The sequence below is a fragment of the Chionomys nivalis genome, chromosome 25, assembly GCF_950005125.1.
Source record: "Chionomys nivalis chromosome 25, mChiNiv1.1, whole genome shotgun sequence".
NCBI lineage: Eukaryota > Metazoa > Chordata > Mammalia > Rodentia > Cricetidae > Chionomys > Chionomys nivalis.
In genome coordinates, this window is record NC_080110.1 from 4531782 (window position 1) to 4553479 (window position 21698).

A 21698-nucleotide genomic window follows, 5' to 3' on the forward strand; every position below is an offset into this window, starting at 1 on the left:
TGCTGGGATTAAAGGTGTGCACCGCCACTGCCAGGCTTTGACAAACATGACCCTTATTCTGGCATAAAAGGCCCTTCATCCGCTCTTTGTGTCTACTTCTGCTTTATTTCTCATTATTCTCCACCACCGGGCATTTCTGCTTACCCAGCAGACAGATTTCCCTTTGTCCCACATACTATTCTCTTCATTCCAGATTGTCATCTCAGCTCCTCCTCACAGTTAAGTAGCTGCTAAAGTTGGTTTCCTCTTTTTTGCTTGGACAGCTTAGGAGCTCCTGTTATCTACAGTACCACAGCACTTTGACTCCATGTGGGTACATGTACCCGTGGGTTTGTACGCGCTCATTTGCAATGCCACAACTTCCGCAGGATTTTGTTGGCACATCCATCTAAAATTTTGCACGTCTTCACTATATTATTCTTTGAGGGCAGAGGTCTTTCTATTCCTCTCTCTCTCTCTCTCTCTCTCTCTCTCTCTCTCTCTCCCCCTCTCTTTGTTTACTCAGATATTTTTTCAGATTTTACAGCTAAAACAGCAACTGCCCTTCAACCTCGCTTCCCTGGGCCAACCTTACAGTTCGTATCATGAACTACCAATCCCAGAATGCTGAGCGAGAGCAAAGAGGCGGGCTCTCCGAAGCCACCGACTAATGATTGGTAAGCTCAGGAGCCTTTTTCCGGAAAGGCCCCGGAGGCAGGAACTTGGGAAGGGAGTCGGGGCTCTCTACCGGGTTGGGAGGGGCTTGTTCCTGAGACTCGGCGTCCCCGTCCGCTGAGGAAATGGATGAGGATGGGCTTCCTCTCATGGGCTCAGGCATAGACCTGACCAAGGTTTGTAAAAGATGGACTTCAGCTTCCGGCGGACGGGGAAGGAGCTTGGCCAAGGGGCCCCGGTTCCCCAAGAGACGCCACCCCTCCAGGCCCAACCCGGGCCTCTCTTTTGCTAACTTGAGGAAGGGGGAGCCCCGCAGTCCACTTCAAAAGAGGTCCATCCTGAGCTAATTAAAGAGTCTGGTGTGCCGTGCAGCCTTTGCTCCCCATATCACGTGACTGTACGCCCAGGGATGAGAGTCTAGATAGTGCCCCTTCCACCAACACTCTGTCTGTCTGTCTGTCTGTCTGTCTGTCTGTCTGTCTGTCTGTCTCTCTCTCTCTCTGTGTGTGTGTGTGTGTGTGTAGCAGCACATTCTCAAACTTTATGCATTCCCTGTCACTTTGACACACGCAATTTTCGGGAAAAACAAAGCAGGGTCTATCTTAATCCCTTCATGAAATTCAAAACCATGCCCTTTGTGAAATCCAGATACCCAAAGGATGGCACAGTGTATGTTTCTCCCGTAAGGATCATGTTTGTTTTTTTTTTTACACAACACAGGTTCCAGCTATTCAGCAGAAAAGAACCGTGGCCTTTCTCAACCAGTTTGTGGTACACACGGTGCAGTTTCTCAACCGGTTTTCCACAGTCTGTGAGGAGGTAGGTCCTGGGCGACCGGCAAATGGCGTCGCCGAGAAAGTCGCCTTCCACCTTGTAGGTGAACAGAGCGAAGCCAGAGCCACAGCCTTCCTTGATTCTCACGGTCATGACCCTCTTCAGCTGCCTTGAGACACCTTAGCACCTCTTTGATTCGGTTACTGTCAGCCCTGTACCCCGCCTCAACTCAATTAGCATTCTAGAAGTTTCTGAGATAGCTTAGTCAAGTTTGTTGTGATTATGACACCAACCCCCCCCAAAAAAAACCCAAAAATTTCAGTTGAATTTCCCCCCTCCCCACCCCCAGGCATGGTTTCTCAGTATCTTTGGAGCCTGTCCTGGAACTAGCTCTTGTAGACCAGAGCTGGCCTCAAACTCACAGAGATCCGCCTGCTTCTGCCTCCCACGTCCTGGGCCAGCACGTGGCTATAGAGATCTTATTTTCTGCATAGAGCTTGGATCCAGTTAGCAGGACTTGGGTGTGGCTCTGCAAGGGGAGACTTAACATAGACCATCCTACACCACAAGGCTGCAGGAACTAAATTGTGGTTGGCCTTGAGCCTGGATTTGCAGTCTGTCCATTTCTGGGCTCTGGGTCTGCTGGGATGGGTGTGAAGCCTGAGTCTGAGGGCGGAGGCCTGGTCCCACTCTAACAAATCTGATGGTCAGGTCTGCAGCGGTCTTCTGAGAGCCTTTGATTTTGAGAACATTAGAACCTGCTTAGGTTTGGCATGGATTCTGAGTCTCTGGGCTAGTTTGGCACCGTGGCAGGTATGGTACAGACATTTGCAAGGCTTGTCTGATCAGACAATAAGTGGGCTTGAAAATTCCATCTTTGGTACTGGCCAGGTGTCTGGGGTCGCCAGGGCTTACACAGTGCTGGCTCGGACTGGGGTGGTCTTTGTGTACATTCTGAGGCTGCTCACTTCCCTGTCCTTTCCCCAGCCAGAGTTGTGTCTTCTCTGCTGTGCTTGGGGTTGGGTGACAGGAATGTGCACCTGTCCATACTACACACATGTCACGTGGCACACTGCTCTTTCTGATGCATCTTCCCTGAATTTGGCAGGTCACCCCCGTGCTCGCCTGGTTTCCTTAGCTCTTGGGAAAGTGTCTTTGTGTGGGATTCTGATTAAATCAATGCTTATGCTTGCGGAAGGGTACTGGAAAGGCCTGACTCTCCATCTTCCGGTATCCCGCCCTTCTGTGTTTTATGTTTGGTGATTGACTCCGATTCATTATTTACAATTGATATTTTGATCGTTTATATTTTTGTCAGTGGTTGGCTGTTTGCTCGGTGAGATGTAACTAATATTTATTGTGTGCTTACTCACTAATGGAAGAACATGCACTTATCATCCCAGCCCTGCCATTTAAGGTCCAGACATCTCTCTTTGGCATATACACAAACGAAGATGTGGACAGTTTGGACTGACTTGTTCTTTATCCATTTGTTCCACGCTCATTTGAAACCATGCAGAGGATTTGTAGGGAGGCTCCCTAACTTGCTGAGAGCAGCACAGAGCCCAAGGAGCCAAACTGAGCTCCCAGCTCTGGCCTAAGTGAAGAGGCTAGAGCGTCTCTCTACTCTGTGCCATACATTTGGTTGTTCTGTAGCTACTGAATGGAGTATCTTTATAGCTATGCAAATTGCTGGAGATAGTATATGTGTGTCTCAGCGTCGCTTTCTGAAATAGTATTTAATCTATCAATAGCCCTGGGAAGCCTGTTGACCTTGTTTGGCAAGTCATAGCAGAAACCAAAATGACTGTTTCCCTAAAGGAAAAAATGAGCATCCTCTGTTTTTTAACTAGGAGTGAACTGCAGGGAGAAGGGCACCCGCTTCCCACACCCTGATCTACATCAGCCATTAATGTAGCACTTTCCGCCAGGTAAACTCAAGCTGAGATTAAATTTGAAACAAATTGAGCTTTTTCGTCATCTGTTATTTTGTTTCTCAGAGTTTTCTGATAAAGAGAACAGTATAGAACTCTTTTTTATACTTTTGTAAAGAACTTTTTTACAAACTTCCTGTCTGTGAGGTTACTTTGTATAATTCTTTGCCTGCCTAGACCAGAGGCAGGAGAAAGGAAAGCGGTTGAATCAGACCCAAGTTACAAAGTCGCTTAGGGTCATCTGCCCTTCCTTCACAACCCCCAGGAGACATTACTGTTTCAGCTCCCATCAGCAGAATGCCGGGTGTCTACCACCCAGTGGGCAGGGCCAACTCTAGCTCTTAGTGCTGCCCTTCCTGGGCAGACTCCTCAGAGAATCACCAGCCCAACAGCCCCGTGTAAACAAAACGTGTGGGTATTTTATCTTGACTCAGATTTAGTATGCACAAGAATGGATTTTAAACCATTTCTAATCTTTTCCTTCTAATACTCTCTAAATTCAGGCAAAGGTGTTGAGAATTCTCATCTAACAAATTTATAGTGTTTGTCTTTTATATCCAAGATTTAGGCCCACATTGAACTTAACTTTCAAACAAATGTGATGTCTTTCTTAAACCCTTTTTTGGGTTTCGCTGCATCCTTCTAGTGGGGAGGCTTAAGAGTTCTGTGTGGCTTAATGAAGACATGGATTGATGCCCTCACTGGCTTCCAGAACACAGCACAGTGGAGCGCGTGGAGAGCTACTTTAAAACACTCTTTTAGGGACGTGACTAGAGATGCTTGGTATTTTATTTTATTTTTTTGTTTTTGTTTTGATGCTCGATGTTTTACAGCCATGAAGTTATGTCACCTCGTTGTTCATAGTGGTATCGAGTAGCTTTCTCTCGAGCTGGCTTGAGGATCTCAGGTGTTGCGTGTTTGCAGATTTTCTGTTCTGTAGGATTGTGAGAATTTTTTCTTAATGCAGCGCTCCTCATGAGTTTCTAAATTAATAACTAGACTATTTGGAGGGGTTTTTAGAACGCCAATGTAGTATAAAACTAGTAGGGTTTTTTTTTCTTGAAATTATGTTTGCATTGATTTATCTAGCTTTGCCATAGGTGGTAGTAGCCATAGCAAGGCAAAGACTACTATTCCCAACTCTCTAGGGTATCCAGATAATGATGGTAAGCTAACGTGTATTGATGTTTTTATCAGTGTCTTTCATGTCTTGCAAGATAAATCATTCATGCCTTCTGAGGCTTTGACAGTAGCAGGTGAGAGTAGGTAAAATGGGCTCTGAATGAAAGGACGGTGGCACCAAAATAATCTGTGTCATACCGTGAGCTCTGAATGAAAGGACGGTGGCACCAAGATAATCTGTCATACAGTGAGGGGGAAAATTATTGCTCTGAAATGATCATTTTCCTAAAACCTTCACTCTGTTCAGTAGGTAGATTTCCAAACAGCTCTACTCCTCTAATCGCTAAGATCCGCCTTCCCATCCTCCGTCTGCCCAATGGAAATCTCCACTCCATACTCAATGACAAGTTAGGTGTATTGTCTGATCGTGAGATATTTAATACTGATTTTAAAATAGTAATAGCAATTGCAGGTGAATGCCATCCACCTTGGTAAATGTTCCAAGTCAGAAAATCAGCCAGATTGATTTCCAGTCTGTGTAGTCCAGAGCTTTCTGAGAAGCTGGTCAGCTGTTTACTAACTCTGGGCCCTGGATGTACCATCCTGTTGTAGCAAACTCTGTCAGCCCGGGTTTGAAGTGTTTTGGTTCAGGGAAATCTCACTTTTTTTCTCTCTAAAAACACGCAAAGTCCTTCCTACGTCATAGTCTCGGTGTGAGTGTTTAAATGATGTGTTGCAGGCAGTAGTATCTCACACACAACTGCTCCAACATTTACAATATTAAATTTATTTAAAGGTGTGTTTTCATGGGGGTAGATTAAAACATAAAAATTAATTTGGGGAACTGGAGCAATGACTTAGTCACTAAAATGCTTCTCGTGAAAGCATGAAGACCTGAGTTGATGTCTCAGAGCCCATGTAAGAGTCAAGGATGAAGGAGCATGTCTAACATGAGTGTCAGGAGGCAGGCGGAGCGTGTCTAACACGGGTGGCGGGAGGGCAGGCGGGAGGGTTCCTGGGACATGCTCACCAGCCCATCTAACTGAGAGAGCGCTCCAGGTGCAGAGAAACACCCTGTCCCAAAACATAGACATCAGTTAAGGAAGATGCCGGTGTGGACCTCTGGCCTCCACATAGACACACATGTGCGTGCTCTCTCACACACATTAACATGTATGTGCACATACATCCATAAAGTAGTAAATTTCGAACTCATTTTTCTTTTTATGTTCACTTTATTTAAACCAATATGCTCATTTTTCACATATGGAATTTATCATTTTACAAATTAATTTGTTGTAAGATTTCTTCTCTAGTGAATTAAAAGACTTATTGAATTTGCCAAAATTGAATTTCCATGATTTTCAGGAATGCGCCTATAATTTGGATAGCATGACATGTTTTATAACTGTATTTATGTTTACATAACAGCTTATTGTGAGCAAATCTCAAAGTTACACTTAGCGCCGATGCCATTGCAGCTAAGTTTATCCAAGGATCGCAGGCATTTAATCTGAGCCCTTGGAAGATGAGACAGGAGTGCTGACAGTTTGGGGCTAGCTTGGACTGGACTGAATGTTTGAAGCCGACCCGAGCTCCACAGCGAGACCCTCTCTAAAACAATGAAACCAGAACCAGAAATTGGCTTATGTGTGTGTAATTTCCGAATGATCATGTCCTGAGGTTGGACAGATGACTCAGTGGTTAAAAACACTTACAGAGGCCCCAGGGTTGGTTTCCAGCACCCATACTGGGTCATTCACAACTGCCTGTAACTCCAACTCCAGGAGACCTGACGCCCTCCTCTGGTCTCCATGGATACCTGCACTCAGGTGAACATACTCACAGACACATACGCATAATTTAAAGTAAACTTTATCCTTAATAAAAAGTAAAAGCAAGGATGGTAGCTGTCTGTTGTGCATTTGTATGGGAAACAGGTGTGAGTTCAATAATAACCAAGTATTTTCTCACTCATGTGCCAGGCTTGCGGATCTAGGTTATCGGAGCAATTGCTAATCCAAAAGCAGCTTCTTCCATTATGTCCTCTGGTATTGTTGCTTCAGCATCTACAGCGGCTTTCACTTTCATCCCCTGGGATATTATCTATCTTCATCCTAGCTTGCAAAGATGAAAGAGACAAAATACAATAATAAGTAAAATAAAAAGAAAGCAGCTTTTGTTTAAATTTCAGATGATAGATTCAGGTGCAGTAATATATCCTGTCATTCCAGCTGTTTGGGTGGCTGAGGCAGGAGGCTGCCATAAGCCCAAGTGTGATACCCGCATAGGCAGCACTGATAGATCCTGCTTTAAAACAACCAAGTGTGATACCCGCATAGGCAGCGTTGGTAGATCCTGCTTTAAAACAGCCAGGCACCCCAGAAAGCAGTGAGTGCTCTATATCCGTGGTCAGTGTTTTACTCCTAATTGTGGGCAAAATGACCTCAGGGCATTAAATCTCTGCTTTTAATAAGGATTTTTATATTCTCCAGGTAGCAAACAAAATGCTGCCTCTCTGCCATAGAGTGAACTGGCTATCCTTCTTGGGATGTGTAACTAAATATGATAATGTCTAGAGCCAAGGTGTTCAGTAAATGCTTTTCTGGGTTGTACATCATTATGCTTTTATTTGTGAAATTGTATGTGTGTAGTGAATTATCGTATGTGTGGTGTATGCGCATGCCTTTGTATGGGTACATGTGTGTATAGGTTTGCAAGCACATGGAGTTCAGAGGTTGACATCAGATCTTTTCCTTGGTCACTCTCTACTGTATTTCTTGAGGCAGGGTCTCCAGTCGAAGCCAGTGCTCACTAATTCGGCTGTTCCTACTGTCCACCTTGCCCTGGAAATCCAGTTCCTACCTCCCATATTCTGGGATTGCAGGTGGGCCACCGTGCCTGCCTGGCCTTCATGTGGGTGCTGGGTGCTGGCATGCAGACATAAGTCGGCAACCTGGAGTGGCAAGTGCTTTCTCCCCCGAACCTTCTCCCTAGGGCCAGATGGATAATTTAATTATATAAAGTAGTTAGGGCATGCTGGGCTTTGTTCTGGTTTATGTTGGGTTTTGATAGTAGGTATTTCATTTTTCTTCCTTAGAACTCTTTTTCTCTCTTAATTCATTCTAAAATGAATCTTTCAGCTTCCCTTTCAGCCCCTCCCCCTATTGCTTTTCAAACCTGAGAGGCTTGTATTTGGACTGAATTGTATTTGCTTATTCGCCTAAGTAATTTCCACAGGCAGATCCTACGTGAGGCTGCTTTAGACTCATTTTTGTTCTTTCTCTTGTTTCCTATGGAAAACCCATCCATTTGCAAGGAGTTATTTAGCTGCTGTCACATTTCCGGTTCTGTTCTGGGTCCAGTGAATGGAAGACTGGCCTGGGTGGAGTCTGTATGTTGGCTTAGTGCTCTGGTAATGAATTTGAGAAAGCTGAAAAGCGAACATTTTTATCAGTGACTATGTAGAAGCTCTGTGACACATTCCATAATACAGTGTTCTCATTCTGCCCTTGTGAAAACAGTGGTATGTGAGAAATAGTTAAATCATGTATTTTATAAATTTCAGATCTGCCTTTCATTGTTCTTTTCAGCGTGTTCATCAAATACTGTTATTATGTCTCTGATTTTTTCTAGAAACTGGCAGACCTTTCTCTTCGAATTCAACAAATCGAAACAACTCTCAACATTTTAGATGCGAAGGTTTGTATTTCTAAACACAGGGTGAACTTTCCGCATGAACATCATCTTTCTTAGTTATATTTAGAATGTGTTTGGGAGTGGAGTCAACCTGACCCCTATCTGTGAAGTGATATAGTGTAGTACATTAAAAAAATGTATTATAATTGCAAGGCAATGAATGGTGTTACATAAACATTAACCTAGTCTTGTCAGAATGCTCGTGGATTGAGAGCTCCTTTATTACGCCAAGTAAAAGTACAATAGAAGCATCATATTAGCAAATAAAGCTATTATATGATTCACATTACGTAATGGAAACTCAAAATTATTTTCATTTTAATAGTAGCACAATAATAAAATAGAATAATACTTAAATGTCTCCCAGGCAAAATTTATAAACATTGCCTAATATTTTCATATGTAAATGTCTTGAAAGTTAATGAAGAATATCAATTTGAAATTATGAATTGCCGAGAAGCTGGGTACAGTAGTCCATGTTGATAATCCCAGTACTCAGGAGGCTGATGCAGGAGGATAATGGGTTTGATGCCAGCCTGATCTATACAGAGACAGGCAGTCTCTTTAAAAAAAAAAATGATTTTTATCTGAAGCCTACAGATTTGATAAATAACTGACAGATTCAGTTTTAACTTGTTTTCATTTGTAGTGATCTACATGTTTTTCCTGTTTATGAAATATAGGAGAAACTACTGTACTTTTTCTACTGTATTTTTGTGATTTTATTCTCCACTCCATAAAAGTGTTCACTGTCTGTCTTTTTATGGATCAGTTCAAAAGTGAATTTAACTTTTTAATTGATCAAAATGTTTACTAAATATTTAAGTTGGAAATTTTGCTTTCACATTAGAATAAGGCAGTAAAGGTGCGGTTGTACTTTCTCTGCCCTCTATGGATTTCAACAAGTTTGCTGCATGAGAACATTTCTCTGGCTTAGACATTTAGAATATGTGGCCTTAAGCATGCTGGGGCTATTCTAGAAGTCACAACGACACCAACTCGTGACTGTGGGGCCGCTGCCACTTTGCTAAGCACTGTCTTCTGTCAACACTTGTCAATGACTTGTGCTGCTTGAGATACTGTGTGCAGTGATTCTTACACCCTGTCTCAAGACCGTGTCCTACTGTGTGCAGTGATTCTTACACCCTATCTCAGGACCGTGTCCTACTGTGTGCAGTGATTCTTACACCCTATCTCAGGACCGTGTCCTACTGTGTGCAGTGATTCTTACACCCTATCTCAGGACCGTGTCCTATTTAATGGTTGGGGAATTTTCAGTGCTGCCATCCAAGCACACAGGTTATATTTCCTTATGGACAAGTTAACCTTAGTGTGTCCCTGGCTATCATATGATCCTCACAGCCAGCAAGCTTTGACAGACACATATCATTATTACCAGGGTAAAATCAGGAAGGATTTTTCTTAATCTAACCCCAAATGCTTTTTTATTTTAAAATGCATTCTAGTCTGGAACGTTGACAGAATGCCCATTTGTTGTAAATTTAGAAAGCATAATTTAGTAACATTCGACAGTAAACATTTACAGAGAGAAGACGAGCTGTGTCATATATTAAAGTGTAAAGACACATCCCACATCATTAATTTTCAAATGTGCTAGAGGACCGGGTGAAGGCTCAGTGAAGTGCTTGCTCAGGAGCTTGAGGACCCCAGTTCAGACGGGAGAAAGGGGGATCCAGCCAATCCAGCCATGGAGGAGCTCCAGGGTCAGCGAGAGACCTTTCTGAGAAGCTGGTGAAGGGCCAGTGAGGGAGACTCCAGCACATGTGCTGGTACACGCATTCACACATACACACACACACACACACACACGCACACACACACATGCTTGCTAACCCACACACAGGTGTACATATACACACACGTGCATACACCATGTGTGCACATACACTTTTGTATGGCAGAGTACTTTCCTTTAGCAAGCCATTTTTTAATAAAAATGTTTCAAAAATAATTTTATAAGGAAAATCTCCTCATCCTTGTTAACAGACAATAAAAATGGGATATAAGGAAGGTGGGCCGGAGGCTCAAATAGTTTATTAGTATAATAGCACACGTGGTCAGTCAGACTCCCAGCTCACACACTAAACTACTCTAGTCTTAACAACAATTTATAGGGAAAGGGGCTATTAATTAAATTAGACTTTTGAAAAAATATTCAAAAGTGTTGTGAATGTCTTTCACTTTTAGTTTATGACATGGAGATTAAGGATGAAAATTCTGAACCTATATAGTTTTGTAGGTTTAAGGGAGCTAAGTGAGAACCTGCAGGTAAAGCATGTTTTGTGCCGCTGGAATGATCTTCCTGCACCAACGCTAATCTACGTTTCTCAGCTGTCGTCTATCCCAGGCCTCGAGGATGTCACGGTCGAGGTGTCTCCTGCAAGTGTCACTGCTGCCCCAAGCGGACCACACTCTGAGAGCCCTTCAGAGCAGTCGCAGGTGAGGGCTTGCAGGGCACGTGGGGCGTCTCGGCTGAGCCGGAGCCCTGTGCATAGACTTTGGCAGATGTCAGTGGGCGTGAGACCCTTAGTAGTCAGATCACAGAACCTGAAGCTACAGAGCACATTTTTGAGGAAAAGGAGCTAGATACTCTGTTTTCAATTTTATTAACCTTTATTGTATCAGTATCACAAGACCCAGTCTGTATATTTCAGTGGACTGAGAAAGTGTGGTTGGGATTGTTTTGTCTGAATTGGTATCCTAATTAGAGCCACTTACACACCATAGTAAGAGCCGCTGTGCATTGGCTTTTCGGCTAATATTCCTTCATGTGTCTGTGCTTTCAAAGTTTGTTACTATCTAGAAATCGCCATTATATGCACATCTCAGTGAGGTATTGAAATATGAAATAAAACAATCATTAAAATGGTGACCCACTAACGTAATACTAACAGAGTAGGCATCCTGTGTAAGTGAATTTTGCATCTCTACCTAGAAATATTCTCACAGAGTGTTTTTAGGTCCTAATGGTGTTGTTAATAAGGCTAGTAGCTGACAAGGGAAGCCTGCTGTGCGCCAGCACACATATACTTCTATTTTTTAATAACTGAATATATTTAATCCCAGAAGAGCCCTATGACCCACGTATAGTTAGTTGATCTGTGCCTGATTCTGCATCTTGGGATTCACCTAGACACACATTAAGAATACTCAGGAGGCCGGGCGGTGGTGGCGCACGCCTTTAATCCCAGCACTTGGGAGGCAGAGGCAGGCGGATCTCTGTGAGTTCGAGACCAGCCTGGTCTACAAGAGCTAGTTCCAGGACAGGCTCCAAAACCACAGAGAAACCCTGTCTCGAAAAACAAAAAAAAAAAAAAAAAAAAAAAGAATACTCAGGAAAAGATGTTTGCATCTTTGCTCAACGTATATGGACTCCTTTCCTTGTCATTATTCCTTAAACAACGGGCGGCTTACACTGTAAGCGGTATTATAAGTAATCCAGGAGAGCCTAAAGCACACTATAGCATACGTTAAATTCGGACACAGTGCACCTTTATATAGGATACTCTAGCAGCCGCAGATTTCAAGATCCTACAGATCCCCAAATACCTATTACTGTTGATCAAACCTGAATTTCTTAATTTGCTTTGCAGACTCAGAATTGCCTGATATGTGTCTGACAGTTTTTGAGCTGTAAATAAATTCATCTAGAGTACGGGGCAGTTCTGTGGCTTCCTGTGTTTATAAAGCTGTGATGACATCTGGTCAACCTAACAACATGACTCATGAGCAAGCAAGCATTCAGATCAGCTTCTCATTCTGTCTTCGTTGGCATTTACTAGTATATTTTTATATAAAATGCCTTGAAAGGGTTTTAAATATTGCTTTATGCAGATTTCCATGCATTTTGTAGTCAACTCGGCTATCCCAGTACCTGAGAGGTGGAGGCAGGGGAGTATCAGGAGTTCAAGGTCATTCTTGGCTCTGTAGTGAATTGAAGGCCAATCTAGGCTACATGAGACCCTGCCTCAGCACAAAATAGTAACAGAATCAAAAACATCCCTTTATTACTGTTTCTAAACTGAGTCAAAACCCTGAGGTCTCTATGCTGATTTTTGTGCAGGTTTGACTTCAGGCTCAGATCCTATCACTCTTCACAGCAGGGCATCAGTTATTCAGATTGAGGTCGATTTGAGAATGAAATGAAAGACAGATGAGAGAAAGGATCATGAGGCTTAATAGGCCATTCATATAGTAAGGGCACGACAGTGCTAATTAAGCCAGGAGGCCCTGGTTGTTGGGGACAAGGGAGCAGCTGAAGTCGAAGCTGTTAGAGTGGGTGCAGCTCTTCTCAGTTGCTCCTGCATGCTTCGGATGGGCTGTGCATTAAAGACTTAAAAATATGCTGGAGTCTTTTTATGCTTAACGATGTTTGGACTTATGTGTTTGTTTTGCAGATGAATGTATATATTCATACATATTGTCAATTGCTTTTGTAACATTTAACAATATCACATAGTGGAAGAAACCAAAAGAATTTGTATTTATTACTTCAGAGTTCCTTTTTTTTTCTTTTTAAAGATTTGGCTTACAAATAAATTATATTAGAAAAACATCAGTATGTAAACATAATTTATGTTAGTTTTCTAAAGACTGAAGATTTTTGTTTTGTTTTGTTTGTTATTTTTTTCCAGACAGGGTTTCCTTATGTAATCTTGGTTGACCTGGAACTCACTCTACAGACCAGACTGACCTCAAACTCACAGTGATCCTCCTGCCTCTGTCTCCTGAGTGCTGGTTTTAAAGGCATGCGCCACCTCTATGCAGCTAAGACTGACGATATATAAAATAGTAATTTGTTCACCTTTTAGCGCAGATACATTGACGTAAAGCTAATGACGCCTGCGGCAGAAGTTCCTCGTAGTAGCTACGCTGGTGCTGGCTGGGAGTCACAACATACGTTTACTCTGAGTGCTCAGATTGGTAGGGAAGCCAGGTGCCGCGTGCAGCGAGTCTTAACTGCGCCAGAACTTCTGGTGACACAGTTGTGCCGTGTCATGAGTGCCATTGTTCAAAAACACCGTCCTCGGTGTCTGTCACTGGGACTGGTATTTAGTATTTAGCCATGCTGTTGACTTTGTCACCATTAATAACAGCTCTCTAACATATGAAATGTACAAAGCCAGAGAGTCTCGTTTTCTCCGAGAAACCTCCGAGCATCACCGTGTCCATTTAGGATATGGTGATTTAACAAGTGAGGGCGATAGGACAGCTGGCAGACATCCGGAACAGTAGTTCACTGTCCCTTGGTTGAGCAGGTGACAAACCGCTTTACTGGCTTGCTGATATGCCCACCCATCCTGTTTCATAGGGTAAATAAAGGAAAACTAAAATTCTGATGCCAAGAATACATCTGCATTTTAAGGAACAATGTATTATTGATATTAAGTTTAGCTTATAAGTATGTATAGGTATTTAGAAACATATGTCAATAATTAAATTATTGGTATTTAAATATAAGAATACAATTTTAAAATATTTATTGCCTTATAATTATAAAAATAAACATCCCTTTTAAGAAAGGTGATAGATGCTTTCTGTGAGCTGTTTAAAGATTTACATAAACTCTCTTCAGCAGGACAGCGCACAAGACTCCAGACCACAGGAAAGTGAAGTTCCATCAGAAAATGTCGTAACTGTAGCCAAGGATCCACGATATGCCAGATATCTCAAGATGGTTCAAGTGGTAAGCTTTGCTCCGTCTTCTCTGTCTAACCCTAGAGATTTTGCTGTTATTTTTTTCAATCTGAGAAAACTGCTAACCTGAATGACCAAGTTTTCTAGTCTCTTGCTTCTTTCCTATTTAACGATGCACTCATAAGAAAGAAACCAGAGGTCCAGTCTTTCTCATTAAAATCGATTACACAGGGCCAGACAGATGGCTCAGTGGGTACGAGCACTGACTGCTCTTCCAGAGGATGCCGGTTCAATTCCCAGCACCCACATGGCAGCTCACAGCTGTCCGTGACTCCAGCTGTAGCAGACCCGATACGCTCATACAGATGTGCGTGCTAAAGCTCATAAAATAAAAGGAAATACGTTTAAAGTTTAAATTCATTACACTTGAGGTTGACATAGGTTAACAGTTCAGTGCAGATTTGTGCCATTATTGTTATTATCTTATTTGAAATCTTGGCTGTGTCAGAAATATGAAAGAGGGCTGTTCCTTTGGTAAATCAATACTTGAGTTTGATTCTCTTATGCTAGTGTAAATATGCTTTCAAAATCTATTCCATTTTGATGTTCATTTATCAGTGATAAGAAAAGAGCACAGCTCTCTGGGCCACGTGAAACAATAGTGACAGTGTGTGACTCCTCTTAACAGTGGGGGCAGGGCCGTCTCTGACTCCTGCTGGCTTTGGGGAGTCCACTCCTCATACCAGGTCGCCTTGCCCAGCCTTGATACACGCAGCTTGTTATGCCCTTGTTGACACCCACGGGAGGCTGACCTTTGTGAACAGACAGACACAGAGGGGGACTGGATTGGGCGCGAGGCAGAGGGGAGGCCGTGGTGGGGAGGGGAAGCCGCGATAGAGATGTAAAATAAATTTAGAAAAACACCATAGCAATAATGGCAAACGATAAGTATGAGAACACTTTGTAGTAAGACACTTTTCTGGATTAAAAAAGAATTATAAATTTTTAATAAGAGCAAGGAAGAGTTCAGCTTAAACATGAATAATGAACAGGAGAGACATTTGAGATAAATTCTTAATAACTGTGTGCCTCTCAGAACAAGAAGGAAAAGCCTTCAGAATGACATGTAAAAGCTCTTTATGTCAGTGTCTTCTCACCCAACCAACATAAAAATGAGAAAATGGTTAGGTGGTGGTGGTGCACGCCCTTAATCCTAGCATTCAGGAGGCAGAGGCAGGAGGATCTCTGAGTACCAGGATAGCCAGGTTGGTTATGTAGAGAAAAGAGAAACCCTGTCTTGAAAAACCAAAAAGAACAAGAAATGAGACCACGGACTTGGGTTTCCTGAAACCTTTCATTTAGTACTAGATGGCATCCACTGTCCTTGGCTCCACCACAGAACTGGACTCTCTGGATGTGGAGGTTAGAGCCAGACCATATGTGTTTTTTAAATGGTCTTTAAAGTATTTTAAAATCTTTTTGTTAATGCCATTATAAATTTTTAGTTAAAATATTTTTTAAAAAAATATTTTTTTAAGGAAGAAAGAAACAAACATAACTCTCTAGAAGTGTTTGACTTAACTCTGTACCATCTCTTTTGCTTCTGTGCCTGAACGTAGCAGTGGATCAGTCTGATCTGTCCCTGTATTAAGCTCCTGCCTTCCCCGAGCCTCTGGTACAGGTATTCTGGGTAGGCTCCGGAAGCACTGTTCCCTTCTGGTATCTCCCTCTCGGGACGTGTGGGCTTGGCCTCCATCTGTCGTACTAACTCATCAGCCATTCTTGTCCCTGCTTTTAATTTTCAGGCACTGTGGTTCTTACATGCCTCTTAGTCACTGAAGTTAGAGGTGGTTTTCTAATTGTTTGGGGGTGGTTTTCAAGAAGAAAGGGAGAAACAATATCTCTACCCTGCCATCCCAAACTAGAAGTTCATCCAAGTTAAATTTAATTTTATTGTTTTTAGTTCATTGTGCCAACCTGTATCCCAGACTCTTATTACCCAACTTTTATTTCCTAGTGCTCCCTGTCCTGAATTCCATTCTCCATTCAAACCAAACCACAATCCTTCCTCACACAAGCACAGTGCTTTTCCAGGCTGAGCCTAGAGTCTGCTTGTCTTAATTACTGCTTTCAAATTCTACTTGTCTCGAATCCCAGATTCTGAATGTCCCAGCTCATAAAGCTAAAACATTATCTTCCTTAACCTATCCAGCCATTTTTTCTATATTCATTATGGAGTTTGTTATTTCATGCCTTTTTCTATGAATATATGTATTCATAGAATATATATTACATAATATATATATCATCACCAATAAATATATTATCACCAGACAATATATATATTACCGGTCAAAGGGGGAACTGTATGAGGAAAAACAGCCTCGAGTAATCTTTGTGTTCACTTCATCCCTGGTACTTGCTAAATTTTTTGTCAACTTGATACAAGCTAGGGTCATTTGGGGAAGGAACTCTCAATTGAGAAAAAGCATCCATTAACGTGTCTGGTAGGCATTTTCTTGATTAATGACTGACATGGAAGGCCCCAGCCCACTGAGGGTGGTACCATCCCCTGGGCAAGTGGGCCTAGGTAGTGTAAGAAAGCAGGCCGAGCCCAGCCATGGGGAGCAGGCTAAGAAGTAGCATTCGCCCATGGGCTCTTTCAGTTCCTGCCTTCAGGTTCCTGCCTCCAATTCCTACCCAGCTTCCTAAGCGATGGGGTGGGACCTGAGAGCTGTCGGCTAAAACAAACCCTTTCCTCCCCAAGGTGCTCTGTGCCATGGTCTTCATCATAGTGACACTGTGAGGCTGCCTGTCTGTTCTCTGAGCCAGCTTCAAGTCATGGGGAAGTGCAGAGTTAGCTCCTGTTTCTTCAAGTTGTTGGTTTTAAATGCTTCATAGGACAAGGGAAGCTGTCTCTCAAGGTTAGCACCAATCTTGGGAATCCAATTATTAATCTATATGTAAACACTTTGTGGTGTTCCTCAAATCTGTTGTAAGAACTGGGGGAACATGGTGACATTACCATCTGCTTTAGAACATGCTTGGCAGTAGATTCGTCAGAGACCCATATCATCTGCTCATTCAGCCTTTCATTGACGAGAGAGGAATTGTTTAGATGATTAGATTAGTCACCCAGGGTGATAAGATGCCTTCCTGTTCTCTCTTAGCCTTCTGGTCAGTTGGATACTCTCTTTAGTTGGTTCAGTTCCTTGGGTGTGAAAATAAGCAGGGTTCAGTGGGCTACAGCTAAGATGATAAACATACTTCACTGTCATCCCCCAAAGTAGCCTAATCTAGCTAATTCTAGCACGTTCCTTCATTGTGAAAAGTACTTTACCTTGCCCAAAAGTGCAGCAGTTTTATTAAGTGCCCGATTTTTTTTTCAGTTTCAGCGGGGCCACTAATGCGTCCTTTGATTTCCTAGGACTGTTAATGGCAGAGAAACTTATCCAGAGGATTTTACTTGTATATAGCACAGTTTTGAATAATGTTCCATCCGCTGTGCAGTACTATAAGGCATGAAAGTGTATGTAGACACGGTCTTAAGTAATGTGCCATCCGCTGTATGCAGGAGTGTAAGCCATGAAGCTGTATGTAGATACCATCTTGAGTAGTGTGCCATCTGCTGTATGCAGGAGTGTAAGCCGTGAAGCTGTATGTTTACATCAACAGTATAAATTATACTCTCAAAAGGGAGTCGGTGGATTCACCAAGCCTCCCCTCTTCTGCCCAGTACTGACATTCCTTTTTTCTTCAGCACCATTATGTTGACTCAGAAGTCAGTTCTTCCTGTGCTGAACTATCTTTAGCCACAGTGGACAGTCACACTCAGCAGCATCTTGTTACTGGATGTTCTTGCGGTGACTGTGTTATCTCTTCTGCTTCCTTCCCGAATTGTTTAGAGTCATCTCATCCTCTCGATTAGACAGAGTCCTTTTCAAGCCTCCTTAGTGTCTTTTTCTAGTATAGAAGGCTTGAATTTGTAGGCCACCCATATGGTGATCGTTCACTTCACTCTGGGAAAGTCCTATAGTTCACAAAAATATCATCTTATTTTCAGAATCCCTCTGAGATGCACTATAACCTTTTGGGGCTTCCTCCCTAAGGTACCAAGAAAGCTGTCTCAGTTCCTAAGTCCCAGCTGTCCTCAGGGATGCCTTGCTTTGAGATACCCTGTCTCACTTGTCACATTTCGCAAACCTACTTTAAACCTAATAGTTTACATTAATTAATATAAATGTCTTTGAACAGAAGCTAATGTGGTCTCTGTTTCTTTCACCTGAACACGCTGCACACCAGGAAGCCGTAACTTGCATTTTGGCCTCCATGTCTTTTTTGGTTACTCATCTGGGAGACGTAGGGTGCTTTCCACTGCAGAAAGCAATTATTCTGAGAGACAGGGTGAGTGCCTCGAAGCCTGGGAACCCCTGAAATACGAAGCTCCTTAGCTGTGTCTCAGGTTGTGTGGGACACGTTCAAGTCCTGTCACCTCAAGGCCTTTTTCCTCGTATAAACTGAGACCTGCGCTTCCTTCTAGATTTATGATTCATGCATTAATCCTCAGATTTGATCCTTGCATTAATAAAGGTTCCTGGAACACCTGCAGGCACTTTCTGATTTTTTTTTCTTTTCCTTTTAAAGTAAGTTTTATACAAGATTTTTCAGTGAGTAATACTGGTTTGTTCCAAATGTGGCAGATAATTGATTGTGACTTAGTGCTGTTACCATAACCGTGTGGCACCGGGCTGTGCTCCGTTACATATTGCTTTTATAACTTAACTGGAATCGTGGCCATGGGTCACTTTCCAACAATTCTCCCCCTTTTACTGGCAGAGCTTGGTGAGTTCTGTGCCAGTCATAAATTGTGCATTGGGAAAGTCCTACTTCCACATGAAGAAAGCTAATGACTTGTACTTTTTGAAACCGTATTTGCCAAAACAGCCTCTTCAGACACTTAGGCTGTTCAAAGCTCTATTTTCTTTGGCTTGCTGAAAATGTGAATTGAATAATCTCTGGTTCTGGTGGTTCTGATGTAGCCGTTGCCAGCAGTGAACATTGGCCTAGGGAAGCGGGCCTTCCATTACCTAAGGGCAGAGAGTCTCCAAGTGCGGATTAAAGATGTTCATAAAGAGGTGCTGCCCCGTGGACCTGGGGAAGCAGGCGAGCCTGATGTAGCGTTCCCTTTAGATAGCAACAAGATGGAGTTATTGTCAAGACTGGTTGACACCCAGACCCTTAGTATATGAGTACAACATGACTTCCCATGGTCTAGAAAGCTACAGCATAGGTTGCTTTTCATTAATCAACAGTGTGACTGGAAGACAGAGTTGTGGCTCGAGGTGATGCCAGCTGTCACACACTGGTCCCGAGTGTGTGTTACTTATAAGTGTGAATATGTGTTTCTTTTTGTAATACCTGAGGTTTTATTATATATATATATATATATATATATATATATATATATATATATGTAAATATATCTATGCATATGTATAATAGTAAACGTCAAGACAGTTTATTCTAACATAGGAAGATTTGCAGAATAAAGGGGCAATCTCCTGCTGCTTATAGAAGGGAAGCCACATATCCAAGATTTGACAAGCTTCCTGTTTTCTGCTCACTAAGGATTACTGTGCCAGTTTGCTGACAAGCAAGCCCCCAGTCTCTGAGGAGCAGTAGACCCATGAGGAGGAAGCATGAGCTGGAATAAATGGGCTGGAGTGACCTGTGACAGCCACTCTCTTCTATCCTACCTTATAGAAGTACAGGAGCTCTCCCTGAAACAGAAAACTTAGCGGTCAAAATGTTGCCTATGACTTGATATCAGAGAACCCAGAAAGACAACTTTCTGTCATATTTTTGAGAAATATAAACATTACTATTTTTTCCTAATGTCAGTGAACTGAACTCTAAGAACACTATTTGGGAAATATTTTCATGCCAATTATAAAATCTATAAAGACTGAGTTTTCAATCATTTTGCTTTTCTCCTAAACCTCTGCATGTTGCCTTGAGTTGGGGACCTCAGAACAAGTCATGGTACACAGAAAGTTAAGACGTTTTCCTGCCTGACAGTCTGTACTTCCAGACTTGAGAGGCGGGGGCAGGAAGGTCACAGACTTAAGGACAACTGGGCTACCCATGAGATACAGTTCTGCCTGGGTTATATAGTGAGGCCCTGTCTCCAAAACAGAAAGAACTGTGCTTATGAATTATGTATTTGCCTTTGTGTGTGTTGGGTTTTCATATTGGGTGTTTTTATTTCAGTGCAGGGGATTGTGCGCAGGACCTCCCAAACATTATATAAAGTTCTACCACTAAGCTATATCTATGAGCTTCTTTTTAACTTTGGATTTGGTTTGCTTTTTAAAGATAGGGTTTCTCTGTGTATCCCTGGCTGGCCTGGAACTCACTCTATAGAACAGACTGTCCTCAGACTCAGAGATCCACCTTCCTCAGCCTCCCTAGTGCTGGAATTAATGGTGTGTGCTACCACTGCCTGGCTCTTGTTTTTTGTTTTTTTTTTTTTTTTTTTTTTTTTGTCTGTTTGTTTTTGACAAGGCCTCACTAAGTTTCCAGCTGGCCTTGAATTCACTCTGTAGTCCAGACAGTTCTTGAATGTGTTATATTCCTGCCTCAGCCTCCAGGGAGCTAGAATTATAGGCCTATGATACCTGGCCCAGCTTCATTTATTCTTTCTTTATAAATATAGGTGTTAACAACAAAGAGTATACCTAATTCGGGTTTCCCTTGAGGTGTGGTAGATAGCAGGGAGCGGTTGCCATGCAGCAGGTTGCTTCTGTATCCATTGGTTGTCAGTGTCTACTTGGCTCTGTTATTTATGCCTCCCTGGTTCCTCAGCTGCTCCCCTTCGCTAGTCCACGGTTGGCTTACTCAGTCAATTCTCGTGCTCGCGTTATAGATTTTTCATTGTAGCACTTTTCTCAAAGTTTTCATTTGTTTCCAGGAACTAGTTGTTTGCCATACTGCATCTATGTGTGGTGTTTAATATACTTGAAAAATATATTTTGAGTTGTGAACCTTAGGAAGGTCAAAAATTCTCAGTCACATATGAAGAACGGCCACATACCAACAAGCTGATGTACTTGCATGGAGGCCAGTCCACTAGAGTTGCTGATAGGCCCTTGGCTCTTTGTTTTAATGCAGTTTTGGATACTTTAAAACCTGATTTTATTTAAAAACAAGTTTTAAGGGTAGGGAGACGACTCAGCAGTTAAGAGTTCTTGTCCTCTTGTAGTGTGGTTCCCAGCACCCGTATTAGGGGACTCACAGCTGCCTGTCCCTCTGGCTCCAGAGGATCTGATACCCTAATCGTTTGATTACTGCAGGCACCAGCAAACACACCACCCTCCCCCCCCACACACACATACACACACACATAAAAATAAAATAAAAGTTTTAAGTAATTTAAAGGGATAAGTAGAAAATAAGAAAATAGAGAATGCAAATATTCCAAATGTAATTGAGAGCCAGCAGGACAGCTCTGCAGGTGAAGACACTTGCCACCAAGCCTAGCAACTTGACCTGGGACCTGCATAAAAGTAAGGTTAAGGCCTGGAGAGATGGATCATTGCCTGATCTTTGAGAGGTCCTGAGTTCAATTCCCAACAACCACATGGTGGCTCACAACCATCTGTAATGAGATCTGGTGCCCTCTTCTGGCCTGCAAACAGACATGCAGGCAAAACACTCTATACATAATAAATAAATCTTTTAAAAAAGTGAGTTTGATAAGAATGTATTTATTCATTAAGTCATCAGCTTTTTGTATTAATGGAATTATAAATAAAACAATTTAAATAATATATAAGATTCATTATCTGAAATAACTTC

At 42.4% G+C, this 21698-nt stretch overlaps 1 protein-coding gene across 3 annotated transcripts in view; it reads left to right on the plus strand.

Annotated features, from left to right (window-relative positions):
- Positions 1-693: 693 nt before the first annotated feature.
- The window catches only part of Washc3 (WASH complex subunit 3), a 34795-nt gene continuing 13790 nt past the window's right edge, over positions 694-21698 (plus strand). Inside the window, exons 1-5 of one of the 3 annotated variants that reach the window (XM_057757826.1) lie at positions 694-830; positions 1375-1473; positions 8121-8186; positions 10536-10643; positions 13780-13890. In XM_057757826.1, coding sequence (XP_057613809.1) covers positions 780-830; positions 1375-1473; positions 8121-8186; positions 10536-10643; positions 13780-13890 — 435 coding nt within the window. In that variant the 5' untranslated portion in view covers positions 694-779. The remainder of the gene's footprint in view (positions 831-1374; positions 1474-8120; positions 8187-10535; positions 10644-13779; positions 13891-21698) is intronic. The other 2 variants (XM_057757827.1, XM_057757828.1) reach the window with 2 other exon arrangements.